The sequence below is a fragment of the Lissotriton helveticus genome, chromosome 6 (assembly GCF_964261635.1).
Source record: "Lissotriton helveticus chromosome 6, aLisHel1.1, whole genome shotgun sequence".
NCBI lineage: Eukaryota > Metazoa > Chordata > Amphibia > Caudata > Salamandridae > Lissotriton > Lissotriton helveticus.
In genome coordinates this window covers 1222873906-1222895659 of record NC_136067.1, presented here as the reverse complement: position 1 = coordinate 1222895659, position 21754 = coordinate 1222873906, and the positions used below count along the sequence as shown (strand labels likewise).

Below are 21754 nucleotides of genomic sequence, written 5' to 3'. Positions count from 1 at the left end.
TCAGAATCACTATTCTAATTTAAACAGCCACACCATCAAAGCGCCTGTCGTGCTTCTACACGGCGCTGCTACTTACATGAATACTTATATATATATTATTGTTCGACCAATAACTTGATCATACGCAGCATTACAAATCTCAAAGTATACAGTGTTACATAAAAACATTAAGAACAATTTCTTAAAACATAATTAAAAAACAATAGTTTGAAACATAGACAAGCTCAGCTGTTTAAGATAGGGTTCAAATTTTATAAGTCCATAAAAACAAGGATATCATTTAAAAGGACACGTATATTAAATCAATCTGACAACTTTGTCAGCTGCTTGACCTACTTTTTTATGTAGGCCGAAAATCACAGTGTTATAATACAACTTTCAATCTCTGCCACCAGGCATAAAGCAAATATCTTGTTATTGTATAAACAAGCCACCTTGTTGTGTCTGACCTAAATATGCGTAAAGCATCAGAAGGGCGTGAGAAAGAAAGCAGTCAGCAAGCTGGAATAATCCATGATTTCCTTAAGTTTGCAAATGCTGAACAGAAGAAAATTGAATGTTCTTTGGTCTTAGGGGTAGAATGACAAGACGGGCACAGAGGAGATATAGTAACATTTGTCGACAAATTTTTCCTCGCATTCATTGGAAGAGTCCCTGTCCTAAACTGTATGTAAAGTGCTCGTGCTTGAGGGGGTTCAATATTATCCATATATAAGTCGAATTTAAAACAACTTTTAACGTTTAAAAAATGAAAAGTTAAAGTACTACGTGCCCCAGAATCGGTGCAAGAAGAATTTACAGAATCTTGAATACATGAATACTTTAAGAAAGCCACACAGTCTACCCAGTGGCGTAACGATAATTGAGGGGGCCCTCCTGCCAGGTACGTGTAAGGGACCCCTTCGGACTCAGGTCGAAGTGCAGTGCTGAGGGGGCCCCCTTGAGCTTGAGGGCCCCCCCGCACTGCGGGGGATGCGTGGGCCTGTGTTACGCCCCTGAGTCTACACCGCAGCCAAGCTCTTATTAACAAAAGGAATGCAGCAAGTGCAGGAGTCACTTGCTGCTGAACTTTTGACCCTCCTTAACCCCACAGGCTGCTGGGTAAGAGATATACTTACTTGCCACTCTTGTCCTCCTCCATGATGGTCTCTTCTGCCCAAGATCCCGACACAAGGAAATGGCTGTTTTTGCGTCACACGCATATTAAAAGCAGTGGCAAGAACGGTCTATCGCTGTGTGTCCTGAGCAGTTAGTGTGTGCGCGCTCCACACAACACACTGCGCGCTCGGGGTAGCATAGGTGTGCTCGTGCACCTTACAGGGAAAAGTGGTGGGGGCGTGTAGAATTTCCTCATTGTCGACACTCTAATCCTGTTGATAATAGGGCATGGACAGATGTTTCCAAGGAAGGCATTGGGGCTCGGTAATAGGTCGCCCAGCATGACAATATAGATGGATCACAGAAACTTAGCCCAGGTTCTACTCTTTAGTCCTAAACTTGATAAATAGCTGCCACGGTCTGACATGATTGGCCCCCTCTGTGCATCATAAGTAATATATGACACTGACAAAGGATAGGGAACTTAACCCTAACCAAGGTCCTCATTCAACTTGAGGTTTCTTTGTAGGCCAACCCACTGTGCCTTAAGTCCCAGGCCAGATAAAACCATGCACAGAAAAGCTTCACTATCCTGCTAGACGCTGCACAGTTAATCAGAGAACAATGAAACAGCTTTTTACAGAGTTAAAGTTCAAGGCTGAATATTGAGGAGGGTGAAATACATGTCTGCAGTTTTAGTGGCCAATTCAAAAGAAAATATGTTGCCTGTAAATGACAGTGTACTACCGCACAAGGTTTTAGCAATAATGTGCAACCGTGTACTCCAAAATGTACCCCAGCTACATCCACAGGCTTAGCACTCTCCTGCTAAGTAGGATGGCTCGTTGGCTAAACGTGTTCTTAGTGTGTTCCCTGAATTTTTCACCATCCCTATGGCGTCTGTAGTGTAAGATTGATGGCATCACCCTCACTCTGAAAACTGTTCAAGCACCACTGTGTCTCTGGCACAAATGCTGCATGTTTCTGTGGTGGGTCGGCTACCTCTTGAACATTTATGAATCTTAGGAGACTACACAGCTCTGTATTTTAGAGAAGGAAAGGTCCTTTTACTCTGGGTGACATATTTGTTTGCCCTTTCAAGTCCCTTGGTGCGCAAATCGCTCCACCGTTTTGTCGGATGCTCCCTTGCCTTAGCATACCTCTTGCCTGCTTGTAGTCCAGTAGGTTTTGTTTATCAGTACACTGATTGTGTTCATTGTCACGCTGTGGTCACTGGATGCGACTATTGTTCAGATATAACACAGGCAAGGTCGCTCGATCGCTCTTTTTGTAGCCCCCTTTCTTACTTCCATTCTCTTTCTCTTAAGCTCCCAAATACACAAGCACATACACATACATGAAGCTTCCTCTCTTTTCGCAATACCGGAGACACACTGCAGAGGTATATATTACAAACTAACCATGTTGTGCTCTTTATAGTACTATCTTGCGCATATGTTGATGACAAAGCCAAAACTTTTACATGCCTTAGGAAAAGTAATTGATTACATAATTATAATTATTCAGGTTCTTTCGCTGTACGGTGGATTATTTTTTTTTCGCGGCAGCATATCAAATTTGAGAAAAAACATACTCCCAGTGGAGACATTCACTGTGTGCATTGGGCATTTCACCCTGTTGTAAAGCACTTTTATAGTCAGTCTTATTTACTGTAAGTGTTGAAGATCTCATTAATCTATGAGCATTTTAACTGGATAAGAATAGTAAAATGTGTAAACATATCTTGCAACGTCATCATTTCAGGATATTGTTGGGTTACTTTTAGTATGCATTTGAAACATTTAACATGCACATCCCGATTCTCGTAATTTTTTTGTTGTTCCAAAATGCTACTGGTATTTAACCCCTCCCACGCTTATGATGGAACCGCTCCGTCACAAGCACAGCCCACCCGGGGCGTGACGAAGCGGTTCCGTCATAAGCGTCGGAGCGCCGCGTGGCCCCCCCGCCCGCCCCTTAGCGCAGCGGCGGAATTGCGGGTTAAATTACCATAAAACAGTTTGACGATGCATAGGCCTTGCATCATACAAAATGCATATCATAGTACAATATAATTCATTGTATTACAATACATAGAACATAAGAGGACTACAAGTATAACATATTACCCAAAATAGAATAGTGCAGATAATATATAAGACAGGCACAAACAGCAGCCCCATATGGGCATAGATAGTTGGTAATGATATCGAAGAGCATGCTATTGATTGTCCGAAGAATTGCTCAAAAGAATACTGAAGAATTTTCCTTGTAACAATAAGGTATAATATTACGTGCCTTTAATGGTTACTTTTAATACAGCTACTGGAAGTCAAACGAAGGAAATGTCTGAAATCATGTACAGATGGGGTATAAATTGAAGCAAGGTGTAGCACCGATCATGTCAAGAAACCTGTGTATGTAGTGAGGAGGGGGGAGAAAGCAGGGGTAGTGAGGTGGTGGGGAGTGAGAGTGACCCGTTAAATCTCATATGGACCGAATGGATTAAGCAAAGGGTATAGCCCATATTGTTTTAATTTTACTTTTAGTGAAGCAAATGTGTCTAACGTGACCCAAATAGCAGGGGAGATCTTGGGAAAAAGCCATATTTTAAATGTGAACTGTGAGCACTTCTTATGAATGAGACCCATGCCCACCATGTATGATAAGAAATGTGACTAAACTATTTCAATTCAGATAGAGTAACCATCACAGCAACCAGTAGGACTAGGTCCAGTAGAGCCATATCAGTACTGCGTACAGTAATCACAGACGTAATTGCCCAAGGGCCCAGTATTACTGAGGGGTAATCTAGAGCTTTCAGGAAATTGAAATTTCTGTCATTTAAGACTGAATTTGGTCCCAGTGGTATTTGTGAAGTCAGCAGTGAGAGAACATATGCTGATGGGAACCAGTCTCCTCTTAGCAATTCCAACATTTTCTGTCCTCACGAAGCTTCAGTTTATATAGCCTAGCAGGTGTCCAGTGCAGTAGGTTCACAGCAAAGTATTTTGCCTGGAAAATAGAGGGGGAAATGTTATCTCTAAAGGCTAGTTTATTGATGTTTTTCCAAACTTCTTCTGAAATGTTCCCAATTGTTTCTGTATCAAAATGACTGACCATTAATATTAACAACTATTTTATTTATTGTAGCATGCCCAATAAGTAATTCCCTTAATGCATAACTAGGTGTAGAGATATTCATCTGACTGTTTCCGGTGGTGTGCTCACCTTGACTTTCAACACCTATTCCTAGCCGAACGATTGGACACATGTATTTTATTTGGTGGCAAGACCCGTCTGCTCTTTTCAAGCAGCAAAAATATAGACATACCATTGGTAGAAAGTAAAATTCGGAATTGATCAATTTGGAGCAGAGGCTTCACACCCTATGTTTGAAACAGCCTTTGGAAGTGTTCTCAGGTCTCCCAGTTTTGCTTTTTGTGTGACAGTCTTGTATGCCTGCGTTAAAAATAGTTTAATATAATAAATCTCTGAAAATCCTGGATTAAATATCACTGAATAGTAGGGTCCTTGAGCTGGTTGATCTCTTGCCTAGAGCTTTAAAAATAACTTGCTCGATTTTCTCTAAATCTTCCAACTCTTTTCAGTCTTTCACTGAACCCTTCAGCTCTCTTTTTCAGACAGCCTGATGTTTCATACAACCTCTACACTGAAAATACACAGCTTTATTTAAAAGTTCTGCATCTAGGCAACAGCTCCCTTCTCACACAAGGCATTCTAATCTGGTCCTGTATCTCCTGTATCACCATTTCAACTTCTCAAAACAGAGTTTACCTGCGCTTTGACTCGACCCCTCCTTATGTAGATCCCAGTCCCTTACAAACTTTGCTTGATTCACTCAGTGGTCTGGGCTCAAACCATCCATTGTTGAGTGCACACAATATTTAGACTGTGTGTGCACATTTAAACACAAGTAAAGGTAAAATACTAGTACATTAGATTCAGATTACATAAAGTATACTGTAATTCCTTTGGATAATCGTGTGTAAATATGGATAAGAACTACATTTAAACACAATACATTAAACATTCATGCACACATAACATAAACTCTTAGACAGTTCTAAAGTAACCACATTCTGCATAAATGAGGATGATTTCTATTCAGTTATCTAAACAGTACATTTGTTTTCTTAGCCAGTACATATCTACTAACTAAGGATGGTTAATTAATATCTCATTTGATTCAGTTAAACACAGTTTAGGAACATTCACTAGTCCTTCCTGAAATGTCCTTCAGTTGTAATATCAAATGCCACGCTTAATTTTCATGGTGACGTATTTGTGACATGCAATGGGTGAGCAAAATTGCTCTGCACCGGTGTGTTTTCTGTGAATGAGCATTTGGATAGGATTAGACTTAAGCCCCCTCAATTTGGCCAATCGTGATGCAACCATAACTAAATTGATTCGTTGTGCACTGCTGCAAAAATCCTAAAGGCAACCATTAAAAAGTTCACAGAAAAAATAGCGAATTTTATCACAAAAGGCATCAGAAACTAGAATGGCCATTCTTTTCTGACAGAACAGAACTGTGAACCAAAACTATTCTTGGTATTTTTATACTTGCTATATATTGCAGCCTTCACCAATCATAATTTACAAGCCCTATCTTTTACGAACAGTTCAAGGGGTTTATGCATGTGCGGCCCTTGCAGGTAAATGTGATGTTTGATTCGACAGATGACGATAAGGGAAGATTAATTTCTTATTTTTCCCTCAGCTGCGTCTGTCAAATTCCCCCACCACCACACCCACAGCCACACCGCTCTTACCTGCACGGGGTTTATTCCTATAAAGGTTTGGTAGAATTGAGACAGTATGGTGCATTTTTCTGAACACATTTTCAAATTCATTGACTCAAAGGGCAGACTGTTCTGAATTAGATAATTTCATTAATCTGCCCCTTCCTGACATCACTTGTTAGATATGGACAGGTCGTGCTACGTACTGGGAAAAGCTTTGGTAGAAATGGCGATAAGAGAATTGTTTTCAGGGCTGGTTGGATTAACAGATACTCTGCCCTCAAAACCGTCTTGTGTACCTGGCACACTTTTTTTTGTAACAGGCACATACATGAGTTGCTCCTGGTAAGAAATATTGTTGGTAGATACTGTACCGAATCTTTAATTATTGTTCTATTTTAAAGGCTTCGTTCAGAATTGTTTGTAAAGTCTATGGTTTTATAACCAACATATTTGGAACACACAGCTGTAAAGTTAATCATTTGGTCCATTGGCATTGAAGGCGGACTCCCCCTACATGTCTCCAAACCATCTTAACAGCGGCAGCATTTCCATCATGGTGCGGCGGTTTGATTAGGTGGGCGGGCTGCGGCGGCCAACGGACGTGCGCAGCACTATGAAGGTAGTGCTTGTGACGGCCGTTGGCCGACGGGCGCATGGAAAGGGTTAAGGAGGGCAGGATTTAGTCCGATGTGAGGCTTATATTAAAATATGTTCGTACGCCTGCAGTGTCGAAGCATATGGCACAGGATCCAGAATTATAATGGCTTTTGTTCCAAAGTTATTTTAGTTAATTGATCATTTTAAGAAAGCTATGAACTAGCACAAGTGATGAGAATTATGTCTGTAACAGTATTGGAAACTAGTGTTTTTGTCCCTGGCATATGCTTCTCCATTTCGTCCAATGGGGCTTATACATCAGTAGTTACTGCTGCTCATCAGGCCCGGATCTGAAGGGGTGGCTGAGCCCCACCACCCAATGGAGCCCCCAGGCCCTCCTAAGGCCCATCCGCAAGTGGAAAATCTTCTGCATTATTTTACATTGTTTCGGTTGTGCATGTGAGTACTGCTCTAGCTGCACAATAGTTTCCTTTGCCTGACAGCGATCAATAACTTGGGATACATCCATTGCCTATGAGGGGAGGTGTGACGTCAGCATGTAGGGAAAGTGATGCAGTGGCCTCCCATCCTTTCCAGAAACGAACAGCAGGGGTCCTGGAGATACTCCCATTACATCAAAAGACATAATGCAGTGACCACCAAAGGCAATCAGGAGGAAACGAGAGAAACACTGGAGAAATAAATAGAAAATAATGTTCTTTTACCAGGGAAAGTAAATGTAAAGGCACAATAGGAGCTCATTTTTTAGCAGAGTATATCCTTTTCCCGCTGTGAGGCCATTCCTCACTTGTGATGTGATGAGAAAAAGAAGTTAAGCAATAATGAACAAAATGATGCTTCCTGAAAGTTTGTAAATTAACATCAGGTCATTTGACTTAATTACAATGACATAGATGTGTATGCAGGCTACACGTGTCTGCTGCAGTGATTATTTAGAACATGCAATACACTAGTTTGAATCCCAGCACAGCATTTAATCCTTCCGAGACTTATAAAATAGGTTTCATTGATTTGATTAATAGATTAAATTAGAAGAAAATAAACAAAGTCAAACAAAAACCCCACAAATTGCGGAAAGGAAAATGGGGGAAAAAATACATGACCTATATTTGAAAAAAATTGACATACTGTAATCACATCAAGGAAAAGATTACATATGAGATCACACGAATATAAACATGAAATAACATGATCTTACGTCTCATAATGACATGCATAAAAAAGGTAAGATTTTACTTAAAAACTTAAATAATGGTGCACTAAATACAAATCATAAGGAAGCTGAAAAAAGGGGATTTTAAGTCACACGTTAAACAAAAACAAGTGTAAAAAAAGGACAAGTGAAACAAAAGGACGAAAGACAGAACAATAGCCTGGTATTTTAATTTTTAAAGAGGGGATGAAAGTGACAAGTTGGAAATCCAATGGTGCTAGAGACAAGGCACAGTCATGCATACCTAACCTCCCTTGTCTGGCTTCTGCAGATGTCTGCCCTTTCAACATTCGCGTGATCACCTGCTTGCAAAAACCTTTCATTGGCCTACCGTCACTCACAGGTTTTGTTGGTCACCTCACCATGGCCATGTGCGCACCAAAGTGCTTAATTTGTCCTCCCTTCACCCCCTCTTTCCCCGCCACTCCATTTCCAAATGTTGGCTTATACTCTGTAAAGCCTGGGTAACTTGTGTAAGATAAAATCGTGGGGGAATGAAGGGGGGAGGGGTGGATAGGGCTTTGTTGCAGGCTTCACAGGTTATGCCAATTTGAATCAGCCTTATACAAATATCTCAGTTGCTGTCATGTAATGGAGTAGTATTGCAATCTTTCTCGTAGAGCGTTGCACCAAAAGAGTTTCCTCTACTTTGGGCAAAAGCCATTTGTGGTCCAGTTGTTCAAGTTGATTGTTCCCACCCATCTACTCTTTGCCTTGGCCTTTCCTAACCCTGTTTTTTTGGTCCCTCCAAAATAACGGCGGTTAAAAAATCTGAGTTAGAGATTTCTCTATACGGACAAAAAGTAGTGATATTACCTCATCAGGAAATATTAATCATCTTTCATATAAATCATTAGGTATTCCTTTTCAAATGCACTTTCCCACCCTTCTATCCCACCAAGGGAATACTAAACGTTAATCATTTTTCACATATCTTCCCTTAGACACATCTCCGCCATGGTGGTGGTGGTGACCTTCACCTACATGTGCAGCATTACTAGTAGTTACTTTACACTTGTGAATACTGTTCCAGGAGGCTCCTTGCCATTATTTGGTGGAGGCATGCAAGTCCACACCGTAGTGTAAAATTGGGGTAAAATGTACATTCGGAAATGGTAAATAGCCAAAAAGTCTAGCCTTACACCTTGTTGTAGTAGTAACTATACTGGTGCATAATTACCTTCGTGAATAGACTCCATGAAATATTTACAATCTAATTTTGCATCTAAGAAAAGTGTAGCCTGCGGAAGGCCTTACTGGGAAGCCGTTTGGCTCAGGGGTGCGAATATCCAATGCTCTGGCAGCAGTTTTGTACCATCTACTATGGTGGTAATTTATGTTCCATGTTTCTTTCATAGCAGACCTCTGCCACTGTTATCGACATAATAATAACTTGTTTTTACATAGCATTTGAAACTGCAGTTTTGTCGCTTTTAGGTCTTGTAAATAATAGGCGTTACAATTACCCAATTTAATTAAACTCAATTCACCGAACTTTTGGGAAATCGGAGGCTAAGTTGGCCTTGAGATTTGAACCATCAACCTGACAATCGCTTTTTTCCCCAGCAGTGAACATTAAGCCCATTAATCTTTCCTCTGGTTTTAGGGGTGTTGGTAGTCCCTGGTGTTCACGGATCACACAGCACTTGGAATGCTTGTAGAATGGAATTGGTTTCTGTGCTTGATAATGTACTCAGTTGGGAATGTACTGGCGACAGTGGTGATCTGGTAGCTGGTGGGTGAATACAATTTCCATTAGGAAAAAGATGGTGTCTTCTACCCAAAGCCCATGTGTATTCTCTACCTATTGCCAGTGTGTCCCTCTCGAATGTCAAGTTTAATGTCTCCCAGTGTGTACATTGATGTCTATTTGTGCTTATGGGCCTTCCTTGACATTTCCATATGTATGTGTGTGCTCATTTTTCTCCCTCTCACAGTGTCTGTCTTCTATCCCAGTTACTGAGTCTCTACGTTGTTCTCTCCCCGAACCAGTGTCTTTGTTTCTCTCTCCCATTGCCAGCGATTTTTTAATCTGCTGATTTTACCGAAGTGACACCTTCACCGTGGAAATTGATTAATGTTGATGCTGCCTCCAGGGCTCTGAATGAATTTATATTTTAAAGAACTGTATTTTTTTTAAATATAAGTAGTTCTCCCTTTTCAGGCACATGCAGTCCTGGTCACCATGACCCCTCGATGTCCTTCTGCTCATTGTTGGTGCTTACAGTATATTATTCAGAAAGTAGTCTCTTGCATTCAACGTTGACATTTCCTGCAATGGTGGGGATAGTGCTTCCGTAAAAGTGAGAATAGTGCAATCTATTGTAACTTCTTAATACCTTTAAAGCCAGAGTTTGTAACCAGGGCGCAAACTGAAATGCAGCCATAATGTTATTCCTTCAAGGAAAAATCTGTCTGATACAGAATATTTGTCTTTAATTTTACTTGATACCACTTGATATTCTCAAAGAATGCCGTATCACTTTCATAAATAGTTTCACGCTATTAAGCATTTGTATCGGTGTGTGAGGTTTATTAAATAATGCACTATATTGGTATTTTTTTCAAACTTTTCAATACATCATCAAGAAACAATGGAGTTCAACCATTCAGTCGCAGCGTCATATGCTTTAATTTTCTCGCAAACATATATATATTGCTGTAGATTCAGTAGGGTTTCATTTTTGTAGTTGGGTAATTATACATTGTTTTACGAAGAGGTATTCAACTACTATTAATTGGTTGTAGAATCTTCATTCAAATCCTGCATATATCATTCAGGCTTCACACTTTATCAATGTTTTGGTGCAACCTCTGCTGTGATATATTTTTATCAGTCTCCTTGAATTAGTATGCCATTGCTTAAAAATGTGGCCTACCCTACTTCTGGACAATGAACCTCATCACTACTGCCAGTTCTTTACTCTTGACAGTTTGATAGTCATCTCTGTGTTCACAGAATTTACTCTCATAGAACTTTCTAAAATAGTTCACAAACACTTGCACCTTGCATATTCTGATCACTGTCTGAGTATCGTCCCTCACCTAGGAAACTCGTCTGCCTTTACAGATTTCTCATACTCACACAGATAAGGGTTTGCCTGCTTTGTTTCCAGCATCTTAAAGATGTCTCTGTGATTCTCACACAATTTTTAGGTCTGGCTTCATTCCAGACAATATTATTTTACAAAAATTATATTTATAATATATTTAATTATAGGGGCTTTCAGCCAGCCCACTTCGGTCATTGGTCTGTTATCGTGTCATTCACATGTTTCTTCCATCCACTGCAGCATGCAGCACAGGACAGTGTCAGTCCGTTTCCGCACTTGGCTAACTGCACTGTGAGTCATGGGATTCTGCCCTTTTACAAGTAGCACACCCACACAGTTATTTATTTATTCTTCTTTACGTTGACAATGACCGGACTGTCTTTCCAATAATTATGTTTTGTAAAAATCATGACCAAAGAAAAGAAGAATTGACAATGCCAACATGCAAGTAACCACCCCCAGACCTAGTGACTTTGCCAAAGCTAATGTTTGACATTTACTCTCAGGGCGATGGACGCTGTGCACATAACAATGTTTTGCATAGACTGTAGGGGTAATATGTGTAGTTGGAGGGAGGGCAGGGTGTACAGCAGCAAGAGTTGTATGTTTGAGAAGTCTAGTAAAGTGAATGATGCTTATTTACTATATGATTCAGACTCTTCTGATTTCAAGCTCCATTGTTTTCAGTTAGCAAACATAAGCAATCAAAATACAAAATGCTTCATTTACATTTTCTGACTATACATATTAAATCTGTAAAAATACTTGAGGAATCCCTCAAAGTTAAGTTGAATTGAATCTCTACATCACACTGGTGCTTAGTGGGTATCCTATACAAAATTGCTTAGTTTGCATTTTTGTTTCATGTGAATTTGATATCTTTTTTACGTTAACATAGAATTTATATTTTGTATTGTATATATATTTCAGATACTTTTATGATAACCTTGTATTGCGATTTGAAACTCACAGCCTATCTTAATCTGAAATTATATTTAATGATGTACAATTGATGTTGTGTTTGAAGAACTTTTACTATGTTATATCTTTGCTCTACAAGTAGAAGTAGAAGCGAGGAATTCATGTGCCTTCACAGTAGGCAGCTAAAATAAATTTAAAACAACTAACATGAATTTGATATCTTTTTATGTCCATATAGAATTTATAATTTGTATTGTATATATATTTCAGATAATTTTATGATAACTTTGAGTTGCGATTTGAAACTCACAGTCTATCTTAATGTGAAATTATATTTAATGATGTACAATTGATGTTGTGTTTGAAGAACTTTTAGGATGTTATGTCTTTGCTCTACAAGTAGAAGTAGTAGCAATGAATTAATGTGCCTTCACTGTAGGCAGCTAAAATAAACTTAAAATAGCTATCATGACTAAACCAACCCACCTTTTAGAGAATTTGACCACATGAAAAATAATTTTTCGATGCTTTTTCTTGACTGACTGTTCTGCTTAATAATTAATGCACATATCAAACTCAACATGTGTATATTCTTTCTTCTTTCTACCTGTTCCCAAAGATCCACATCCAGAGAACGGAAGGGTGCGACCACATGACCTGCTCGCAGTGCAACACTAACTTCTGCTATCGCTGCGGGGAGAGATACCGCCAGCTCCGTTTCTTTGGAGATCACACGTCAAACCTCAGCATATTTGGATGCAAATACCGCTACCTCCCTGAAAGACCGAACTTACGGAGACTGGTGCGAGGCTCTGTCTGTGGTGAGTGAAGCCCAGTTTGGACATGAGCAGATACAAAAACTTAGTTCGGAGTTTGGCAAAAAATAATGGAGTAACTCAGTATTGATGTACTACAGCCAAAGGTCTTTTCTCCCCTCTGCCAAGGGTGTAAACTTTCAAAAGAAATTACAATGTATTTCTATCAGTTCCATTACTCCACAGCTTGGATGTGGCAAATTAGTCATGCTAAAACAAAAAATATATGCATTTTTGTGTTCTTTAGTTGCTTTTAAAATTATTGAGAATTATACAATGAAAATATAAAAGCCTAAACAACACCATTAGGTTTGAGTTAACATTTCCCCCCACCATGCTGGCACTTGAGAATCCATACTTTCAAGTGAGACTATACTAGAGTAAAGGATGTTCATATTTTGACATCTTATCTCTGAGAACTATAGTAATTTATCACGTTATTAGAAGCTGTATTAAGCAGTCCCTTGTGCTATTGTGTTTTACTTAATTTGCCCCTTCATTGCAGAGTAAACATAATGGTAAAGTATGGCTTTCATAGCGAGCATTAGCATGAATACCACTTTGATTGCTACAACAGTACAAAAGTGGTGTTGCACCCCTATTGTTAATTCTCTTGGGAAAGCGCTCGCAATCCTTGCGTGGCCCATCTCCGCACATCCTGGGTCTCCAGAGATGAGTTTGAAGCAGTGGCTAACACCTCAGACCCCATCTCATGGCACTAGGGGATGAGGCAGGGGAACATTGGTGGCACTTTGACTTTACCAACCACCACTCTTCCTTTCAGTTCCAGATCTGTGCAGAGCCTTGCTTACAGGCATTTCAAAGATTCACTGACAAAGCTCTCAGAGAACCTGTTAGCATGGGACAGGCTCTCTGTACTTATGTATAGCAGAGGATATCGCTTTCGGTGGGGAGGGGAAGAGATACAAGATATGGTGGTGTAAGAGGGTGGCTGAAGTCTAATTAGTTTTAGATATTTGAGTGGGGCCGTGTTCTGCTAATGGTGATGGGGTGGATAGCAGACATCAAGTAACAGTAAAGTTAGCGAAGGGCAGTTCATCATATAGTGAGAGGGGTGGTAGGATGCCAGGTAATATTAGTATTAAGGTGGTGGGAGGGCAGTCCCTCAGGTTATGTAGGTGGGTGGAAGGACACAAGATAATCATTAAAAAAATTGGCATGAAGAGGGCAATGCAGTGGGTTGTGAGTTCAGTTGGTAGGACAAATTGTAATTTAAACATTTGGGCGTAGAGAAGACAGCAATGATGAGGTTGGTGCATATGTAGGTGTATGGCAGAAAAGCAGATGATTTGTAATAATTGGGTGGCAAGTAGGTGGAAATGATGTCGGTTGTGGTGAGTATAATGTTTATTTTACTGACAACTTGGGTTGAGGGGGCTAAGATCATGTTGCGAATAGCTGTTACATGATTTTACACCCCGAAGCTACTGAGCTGAGAAGGGGAAGAAGAGTGGATATTGTGCACCTCCTCCTTTAAAGTGCCATCACAGAAAATCTGAACTTGAGTTTCATTCTCTGTATGTTGTCAGAACCTCTCAGCCAAAACCTTCCCTGTAATTCACAGTTACTCATCTATAATTCTATATGTTATGTATGGTTTTCATTGAAAGCCTTTATCATAAAGAACTGGATAATAATCTGGTTATGAACTGCAGTGAAATCACAACAGTGATTAATCCAGCCAGTATTGTCACGTCTCTAGAGGAATCTTTTCCCACCTTGCACTGCCCCCTTGCCTGGGTGCCCAGAGAGCCTGTGGCAGTGGGAAGGTGGATAGCAGTCTCACCCGTCTTCTTTTGCCTCTCACAGTTCTCCATAGTCCCAAGAGGAATAGGGAGGATGCAGATAGCCCAGATCCTGCACCAACAGTCCTCTACCTTGTCAGTGTGTGTCTTTGTAGACCCGTGCCAAAGGAGAAACCAACCTTTGATGACTTGTGGCTCTCATTGAGCCACCATCAGCACATTGCCAGCTCCCCTCTCCAATGCGCAAGTGGCAAGCACAGCTTTGGTCTGAGAAGTGGTGGGATTGCGTAGAGGATGGTGCGGATGTGTGGCAAGAAGCCAGGACCTATTTATCAGCTTGGGTGGGAGTTACATGCAGAGGGTGGGTGGGTGGATGCCCGGTTTCCAGGTAGTTTATTTTAATACATTGAGATGGACAGGTGAGGGAGCTTTTTTAGAAGGTATTGAGGGTGGTTGGAGGTTATTTATTTTTATTTTATCTAAACATTATTTTATAAAATTATATATTACTCCTCTGTCCCTGCAAACGTTTGAAGCAGGTCAAATGATTCTTAAGTGGCCATATCAACATACAATTAAAGACGTGTAAAAGTGACATTGTTCTTGATGCCTGTTTGATGTCACTCAGAACCCCCTCAGTGAAACACATGCCTGTAATTCACTGTTACTCATCTACAAGTCTGCATATAAACACCAGTGTCAGCTTAGTTAACAGTACATTTTAAAGATAAGATTTATAAAAAAAAAAGGCACAAAACATCAGATGTTCCAACTTGAGGAAGTTTCCCATGCAAAAAGAACAAGAGAAATTTGCTAAAAGCCTTCAGGGGCATGGATCCCAATTTTTCATTACATTTTGGATAGTAACACCATCAGACCTAGGCTTTTCTTTATTCTCATTCCTACCCACCTCAAACATCCAGGATGATTCATTGAAATCCTATTTGACAGCTTTAGTATGCTTCCATTTTAACTTACTTGCAGTGCTGTTCTGTGTCAGAGGCAGCCATGAACGTTATTTTATAAAGGACTTTCTGTTCCAGTAATGAACAGCACATCACTCCAACGGACCATACCTCTTCCCTTCTTAGACAGACTGATGGGAGTAAGGGAAGTTAGAACAGGGTAAGTTAGTGGGACAAGAGGATGGTTCCACAATTAAATCTTGAGGCTGATGGTGTCACCTTTCCTACATTAGCACTCCCCAGCTAGATAGAGGAGTAACTGAAGGAAGGACTGAAAGGATAAAGACTCATGAACTTGCAGGAAACAGATAAGAGGGTTTGAAGAGGGAGGAGATGATTGTATATGAAAGAACTAACATCTTGTTTTGTTGTTGGTGAACCTGACTTTTACAGCATTGTTCCCGTCACTGCATTGGTGTGGCTTTTATGTAATGTGTAGGCTTGTATTTTATGTCCTTTGTGCTATGTTTGGACATGTGGTAATATCAGAGTCCTTTTGACCTTCTTTTCTGTCGGTTTTGGTGCATAATTTAGAACATTTCTCTACCCTGTGCAAATTAAATATTTATTAGTGTTTGCCATGCTTAGTTGGCATCAACAATAACTGCCCTTGGTGCAATTTAACGCTTAAACTGCTGAGGCTCTCTGCTCCGGTGCGAAGCCCTTCTTTTAGCTGTTTGGGGTACTTCGTACTTTGGCCTCTGGAATTTTTTTCACAAAATATCAACACCAAAGTTGCGTTCTTTTTTCGAAACATCATGGGTATTCTAAATGTCTGTAGATTTCTCAAGAGGGGACTGAGGAAATAGCAAAACTATATCTACACTTTTTTTTTTGGGGGAAAATGGGAATTAAGTGCTGCACAAGAAAGTGGCTGTTTTGTTCTCCTAAAATTGACATCAAAGGTTTCATGTGCTAAAATCACCATGTCTCAGCTTTCATGAACAAGCAGAACTGAACGAAAAATATATTTGTGCCACAGTTTTGACATTTTTCTAAGACTTAGCCCATTTGTTCTAATTTTTGTGCTATAAACCTACTTCTAGTATTTGGTGGAAACAGGTGTAACCATGGGTGATCTTGGGAAGCTATGCATTTCTGAAAAGTAGACAACATTCTGTTTTCATCTGTAGTGACTTGTCACGATGCCCACTTTGTTGTCGCTGCAATAAATAGGGTTTGTAGGTTTTCTAGGAACACCAGATACCCAGAGCCAGAAACTGAGCTGCATCTTAGAACTGTTTTTTAATTGTGTACAGACTATTTAGCAATGGCAAAATATGAAGAATGTAAAATGGGTATTGTTAGACGGACCGGGAGGGTCGGCCGAGGATAAGGGGAGAGGTCTCCGGGGAGAGCCGTCTCCAGCGAATCGTACAGACAAGTAACTTCCCCCCCACAGACGGACACCACACAAGGATAAAGTTCAATGATACTTTATAGGGAATTCTTCAAGTACGGTAGAATGGTACAAGGAGGTCTGGACTCAGGGGTCCCCTCTATTCTGGTCTCTGTTTGGGAAAAGGGTAGCGGGACAGTCTTGTTACCAAAAAGATGGAAATAGCTCTCAATCCTCGAGCTCGGTGGTGTAGATGAACGGGCCGCGGCGGAGCCAGCAGGTCCCGAGATGGGTGAAGGAAGACGACGGTCCGCGGCAGAGCCAGCAGGTCCCGATGAAGGTGGTGGTTACAAACGGTCCGCGGCCACGCCAGCAGGTCCCGACGACGATGATGGATAGGGTGGTTCCCAAAGCCGCGGCAGCGCCAGCAGGCAAGACGAGGGTGCACAAGACAGAGCTACGGCAGCGCCAGTAGTCCGTCAAGGATGAGTTCTTCTTTGCGTCTCTCGACTCCAAGATACAACTCCCGTCCTGCTCTGGAGCTGCCCCAGTTATAGGGCTGGTGTGCTTTGATGTCCGGACCCTCGCACTTGGAGGTCGGGAGGTCCGGGATGAGGGAGTTCAGACACCCAGCAGGGGGGTGGAGCCAGCGCCCAGGGAGGCGATGGGCGAGCGGCACTTGGCGGGGGAGAGCCATCGACACCTCTTGCTCCCATTGACTGACCAAGTAGCCCGCTCACCTCCTGGGTGGATGTTGGTGCCGGAATGTCTGAGGCCTGGCCAGGCCCAGGGTTGAGGTCGATCGGGGGCCAGGCGGCCTCGTGGTGGAGTGTCCAAGATGGCGCCCAGGATGGGCGCGCAGGCCGGTAGTGGGTCGGCCTACGCGGTCAACAGGTGCGAGTGTAGGGGTCCCTGCGGGGACGGTGGACGTGCAATGGTGGTGTGTGGTACTTGCGTGGCTGGGCTCGGGCCTGGTTGGGCCGGGGGAGAGCGGCCCTTCATGTGGCCTGTCCAACATGCGTCCCCCCCAGCTGAAGGCGGGGAGAGTTACCCATTCTCTTGGGGACTCTTCTCGTCGAGGCGGAAGAACCGGGACAGGCCATCTGCGTTGGCGTGATCTGGCCCAGGCCGATGTTCAACTGTGAAGTCCATCCCTTGTAGGGAGATGGACCAGCGTAGTAACTTCGGGTTTTCCCCCCGCATCTGCATCAGCCACTGCAGGGGTCGGTGGTCGGTCTGTACCCGAAAGTGTGTGCCAAAAAGGTAGGGCCGGAGCTTCTTGAGGGCCCATACCACCGCGAAGGCCTCCCTCTCTATGGTGCTCCAGCGTTGTTCCCGTGGTAGGAGTCGCCGGCTGATGAAGGCCACCGGTTGATCACGGCCTTCGGTGTTCACTTGAGACAGGACTGCCCCAATGCCATGGTCGGAGGCATCCGTCTGGACGATGAACTCCCGGCTGTAGTCGGGGGCCTGGAGCACAGGGGCGGAGCACATGGCGGCTTTCAATTGTTCAAATGCAGCTTGACACTCTGGGGTCCAGTTGACTTTCTGGGGCTGATTTTTTGACGTGAGTTCTGTGAGGGGCCTCACGATAGTACCATAGTCTTTCACGAACCTTCGGTAATAGCCCGTGAGGCCCAGGAAGGCTCGTACCTCGGTCTGGGTAATGGGGGGCTGCCAGGACTGGATGGCGGCAATTTTTAGCTGCAGAGGGGCCACCAGGCCGCTTCCCACCTGGTGCCCGAGGTAGGTTACAGACCCTTGCCCAATTTGACATTTGCTGGCCTTGATCGTGAGGCCAGCTCGCTGAAGGGCTTGCAGCACTGCTCGGAGGTGGTGGAGGTGCTCGGACCACTGATTGCTGTATACAGCGATGTCGTCTAGGTAGGCGGCGCTGAATCCTTCGAGCCCCGCCAGGACCTGATTGACGAGCCGTTGGAATGTTGCTGGGGCATTCTTCATGCCGAAGGGCATGACTGTAAAATGGTAATGGCCATCGGGAGTGGAAAAGGCAGAACGTTCTTGTGCCCGGGGTGTGAGGCCGATTTGCCAGTAGCCCGCCGTCAGGTCGAAGATACTGAGGTAGCGGGCAGCTCCCATGCGGTCGATTAGTTCATCTGCCCGGCGGATGGGATGTGCGTCTGTCCTGGTGACCGCATTCAAGCCCCGGTAGTCGACGCAGAACCGGAGTTCTGGTGTGGTGCCGGGGGCAGCTGCTTTGGGGACCAGTACTACAGGGCTGGCCCAGGGGCTGTCTGAGGGCTCGATGACCCCGAGCGTGAGCATTTTGGCTACTTCTTCCTGGATGCAGGCCCGTACCCGATCTGGCACGCGGTAGGCCCGGTGGCGGATAGGGGGGCTGTCCCCCGTGTCCACATCGTGCGTACACCAGGAAGTGACACCTGGGGTGAGGGAGAACAGGCTGGCGAATTGTGACAGGAGAACTCGGCACTCCTGGCGTTGCTCTCGGGTGAGGGCCTCTGAGAGTCGGACCCCATCTACGGAGCCGTCTTTCTCCCGCGTTCGTAGGAGGTCAGGGAGGGGCTCGGAGTCCTCTTCAGCCCCATTGTCTGTGGCCATCAGGAGGCTGAGTTCTGTCCGTACAAAGTGCGGTTTCAGTCTGTTAGCGTGGAGGACCCGGAGGGGGTTCCGGGAAGATTCCAAGTCGATGAGATAGGTAGCCGGACCCTTGCGCTCGACCACTTTGAAGGGCCCTGTCCACTTGTCTTGTAGGGCGCAGGGTTCGGTGGGGGACATCACCCAGACCTGTTGCCCAGGTTCAAATTCGATGGAGGAGGCATTCCGGTCATACCACCTTTTCATGTCCTCTTGACTGGCCTCTAGGTTGGCTTTTGCTAGTTCTCGGAATCGCCGGGTCTGGTTGCGGAGTGTTAGGAGGTAGCGGAAAACATCTGGTGGGTTCTTTAGAGGGGGCATCTCCCAGCCTTCCTTAACTAGGCTGAGCGGCCCTCGCACGGGGTGTCCATATAGCAGTTCAAATGGGCTGAAGCCCAGGGACTTCTGGGGAACCTCTCGATAGGCGAAGAGGAGGCACGGCAGCAGCACATCCCACTGGCGACGGAGGGGCTCTTCCAACCCCCCGATCATCCCTTTGAGCGTGCGGTTGAACCGCTCAACGAGTCCGTTTCCTTGAGGGTGATAGGGGGTCGTGAACCGGTAGGTAACCCCGCACTGTTGCCAGAGAGATTTCATATATTTCGAAATAAAGTTCGTGCCTCTGTCACTGACGACCTCCCGGGGGAAGCCCACCCGGGAGAAGATCCCCATCAGAGCCCGGCCGACTACCGGGGCTGTCACAGTCCGCAGGGGAACAGCCTCCGGGTAGCGGGTGGCGTGGTCCACTAGCACCAGGATGAATCGATGGCCTTGTTTTGTGCGCGGGTCCAGGGGCCCTACGATATCGATTCCGACCCTCTCGAACGGGGTGGTGACCACGGGAAAAGGTTGCAGGGGGGCTTTCAGTTTGCGGCCGCTCTTTCCACTGGCTTGGCACGTGGGGCAAGATCGGCAATGCTGGTGTACATTGTCCCTCATTTTGGGCCAGAAGAAGTGGGTCACCAGGCGGCTATAGGTTTTGTCTTGACCCAAGTGTCCTGCCAGGGGGACATCGTGGGCCAGGTTTAGCAGAAAGTCTCTAAAACGGAGGGGTACCACTAGGACTCGGCTGGCCCCCAGCTCCGCGATTCTTTGCTCACTGTACAGCAGATCATTGTCCCAGTAGACCCAGTGAGTTCCGGAGGTATCCCCTGCGCTTTGGGCTAGCGCTTGCTGGCGGAGTCCCTCGAGGGAGGGACAGGTCTTTTGTTCTTGGCGAAATTGTTCTTGCGTGGGCCCCCCCTCTTGAGGCCACTGGTCGGGGTTAGCGAGGTCTGGAGGTTGAGCTGGTTCGGGGGGGACGTCACGGTCGGTGGTTTCGGCGGGGGCGACCGGAGGCGGTGGCGCCGGCCATTCGAGTTCCTCTGGGCGGGTGTTGGCACGGGCGGTCATGGACCGGGTGGTGACGCACGCCCAGTCCGGGACGCCCAGCATCCCCAGGTGCTCTTTTCGTTCGACTGCTGCCCATGGAGAGCTTTCCAGGTCATTACCCAGGAGGCAGTCTACGGGGGCATCATCTCGGACCGTCACCTTCAACATGCCGGAGACCCCTCCCCATTCGAAGGGGACGCAGGCCATCCGACACAGACTTTCTGAGTTATCGGCTGAACGTACAGGGCAGAGAATGTTTGGTAAGTATTGTTCGGGGGTCACCAGGTGACAGCGGACGGCTGTTACACTGGCCCCAGTGTCACGAAGGGCTTCAGCCCGGCGTCCGTTGATGCCCACCCATTGGCTGTACTTCTGGGTATTAGCGGGTAGGGGGACCCGCGGGACCATGTCTCTCCCCCCTAGGCAGGCGAGAGCCATGGCGGCTGGCTCCCATTCTTGGTGTTCCTGTTCATATTCTTCTTGTTCCTCTGAGATCTGTTCCTCCCCCAGAGCAGCAGCGGCTACTTGGCGGGGTCTTGGGCTCTGGTACTGGGGGCAGTTTGGGTCGTTTGCATAGTGTCCGACTCGTTGGCATCGATGGCAGGTAACATTGGCTCGATGTCCCGGTCGCGCTGGGGTGCTGCCCCGGTTGGCCGGGGGGGTGGGGCTGGTAGTGGGGGTGACCGGAGCGTTGCTTCTTCCGCGTCCTTGGCCTCCACCTCCTCGGGGACGGTGCTGACCATTGTTGTTCCGGTTCTGTTCGTAGGACCCATTTCGACCCACTCTGGTGATCTCCCACCGGTCAGCTTCGGCTGCGAGCTGCCGGGGATCCGTTAACTTGCTGTCGAGGAGGTGCTGGCGAAGTTCAATGAAGCAATTGTTCGACAGATGCTCCCATACCATAAGATTGAACAGTTGTTCGTAGGTTGTGACCTTGCTTCCTTTGATCCAGCCCTCGAAGGCTCGGCTAAAGTAATTGACATAGTCCACCCAAGTTGTACCCGGGATGCGGGTGCAGTCTCGGAACCTCTGACGGTACATCTCGGGTGTGAGGCCATAGCGGGTGAGGAGTGCAGCTTTCATATGGTCATAGGAGGTCATCTGGTGGTCCGGGAGTTGCAGCAGGGCGTCGCGGCCCTCATTGAGGAATCTCCCCCACAGACCGGCCCCCCAATCGCTTCTATCGATCCGGTGTGCAGTCATAGCG

The 21754-nt window shown here is 44.9% G+C and overlaps 1 protein-coding gene and 1 pseudogene across 1 annotated transcript in view; one reads left to right on the top strand and one right to left on the bottom strand.

The window, feature by feature from the left end:
- LOC144761368 (fidgetin-like protein 1) overlaps positions 1-1141 on the bottom strand; it is a 49123-nt pseudogene extending 47982 nt beyond the window's left edge.
- The window catches only part of RNF217 (ring finger protein 217), a 368186-nt gene that overhangs the window by 259097 nt on the left and 87335 nt on the right, over positions 1-21754 (top strand). Inside the window, exon 4 of the mRNA XM_078648938.1 lies at positions 12295-12496. Within this exon, the coding sequence (XP_078505064.1) occupies positions 12295-12496 (202 nt within the window). The remainder of the gene's footprint in view (positions 1-12294; positions 12497-21754) is intronic.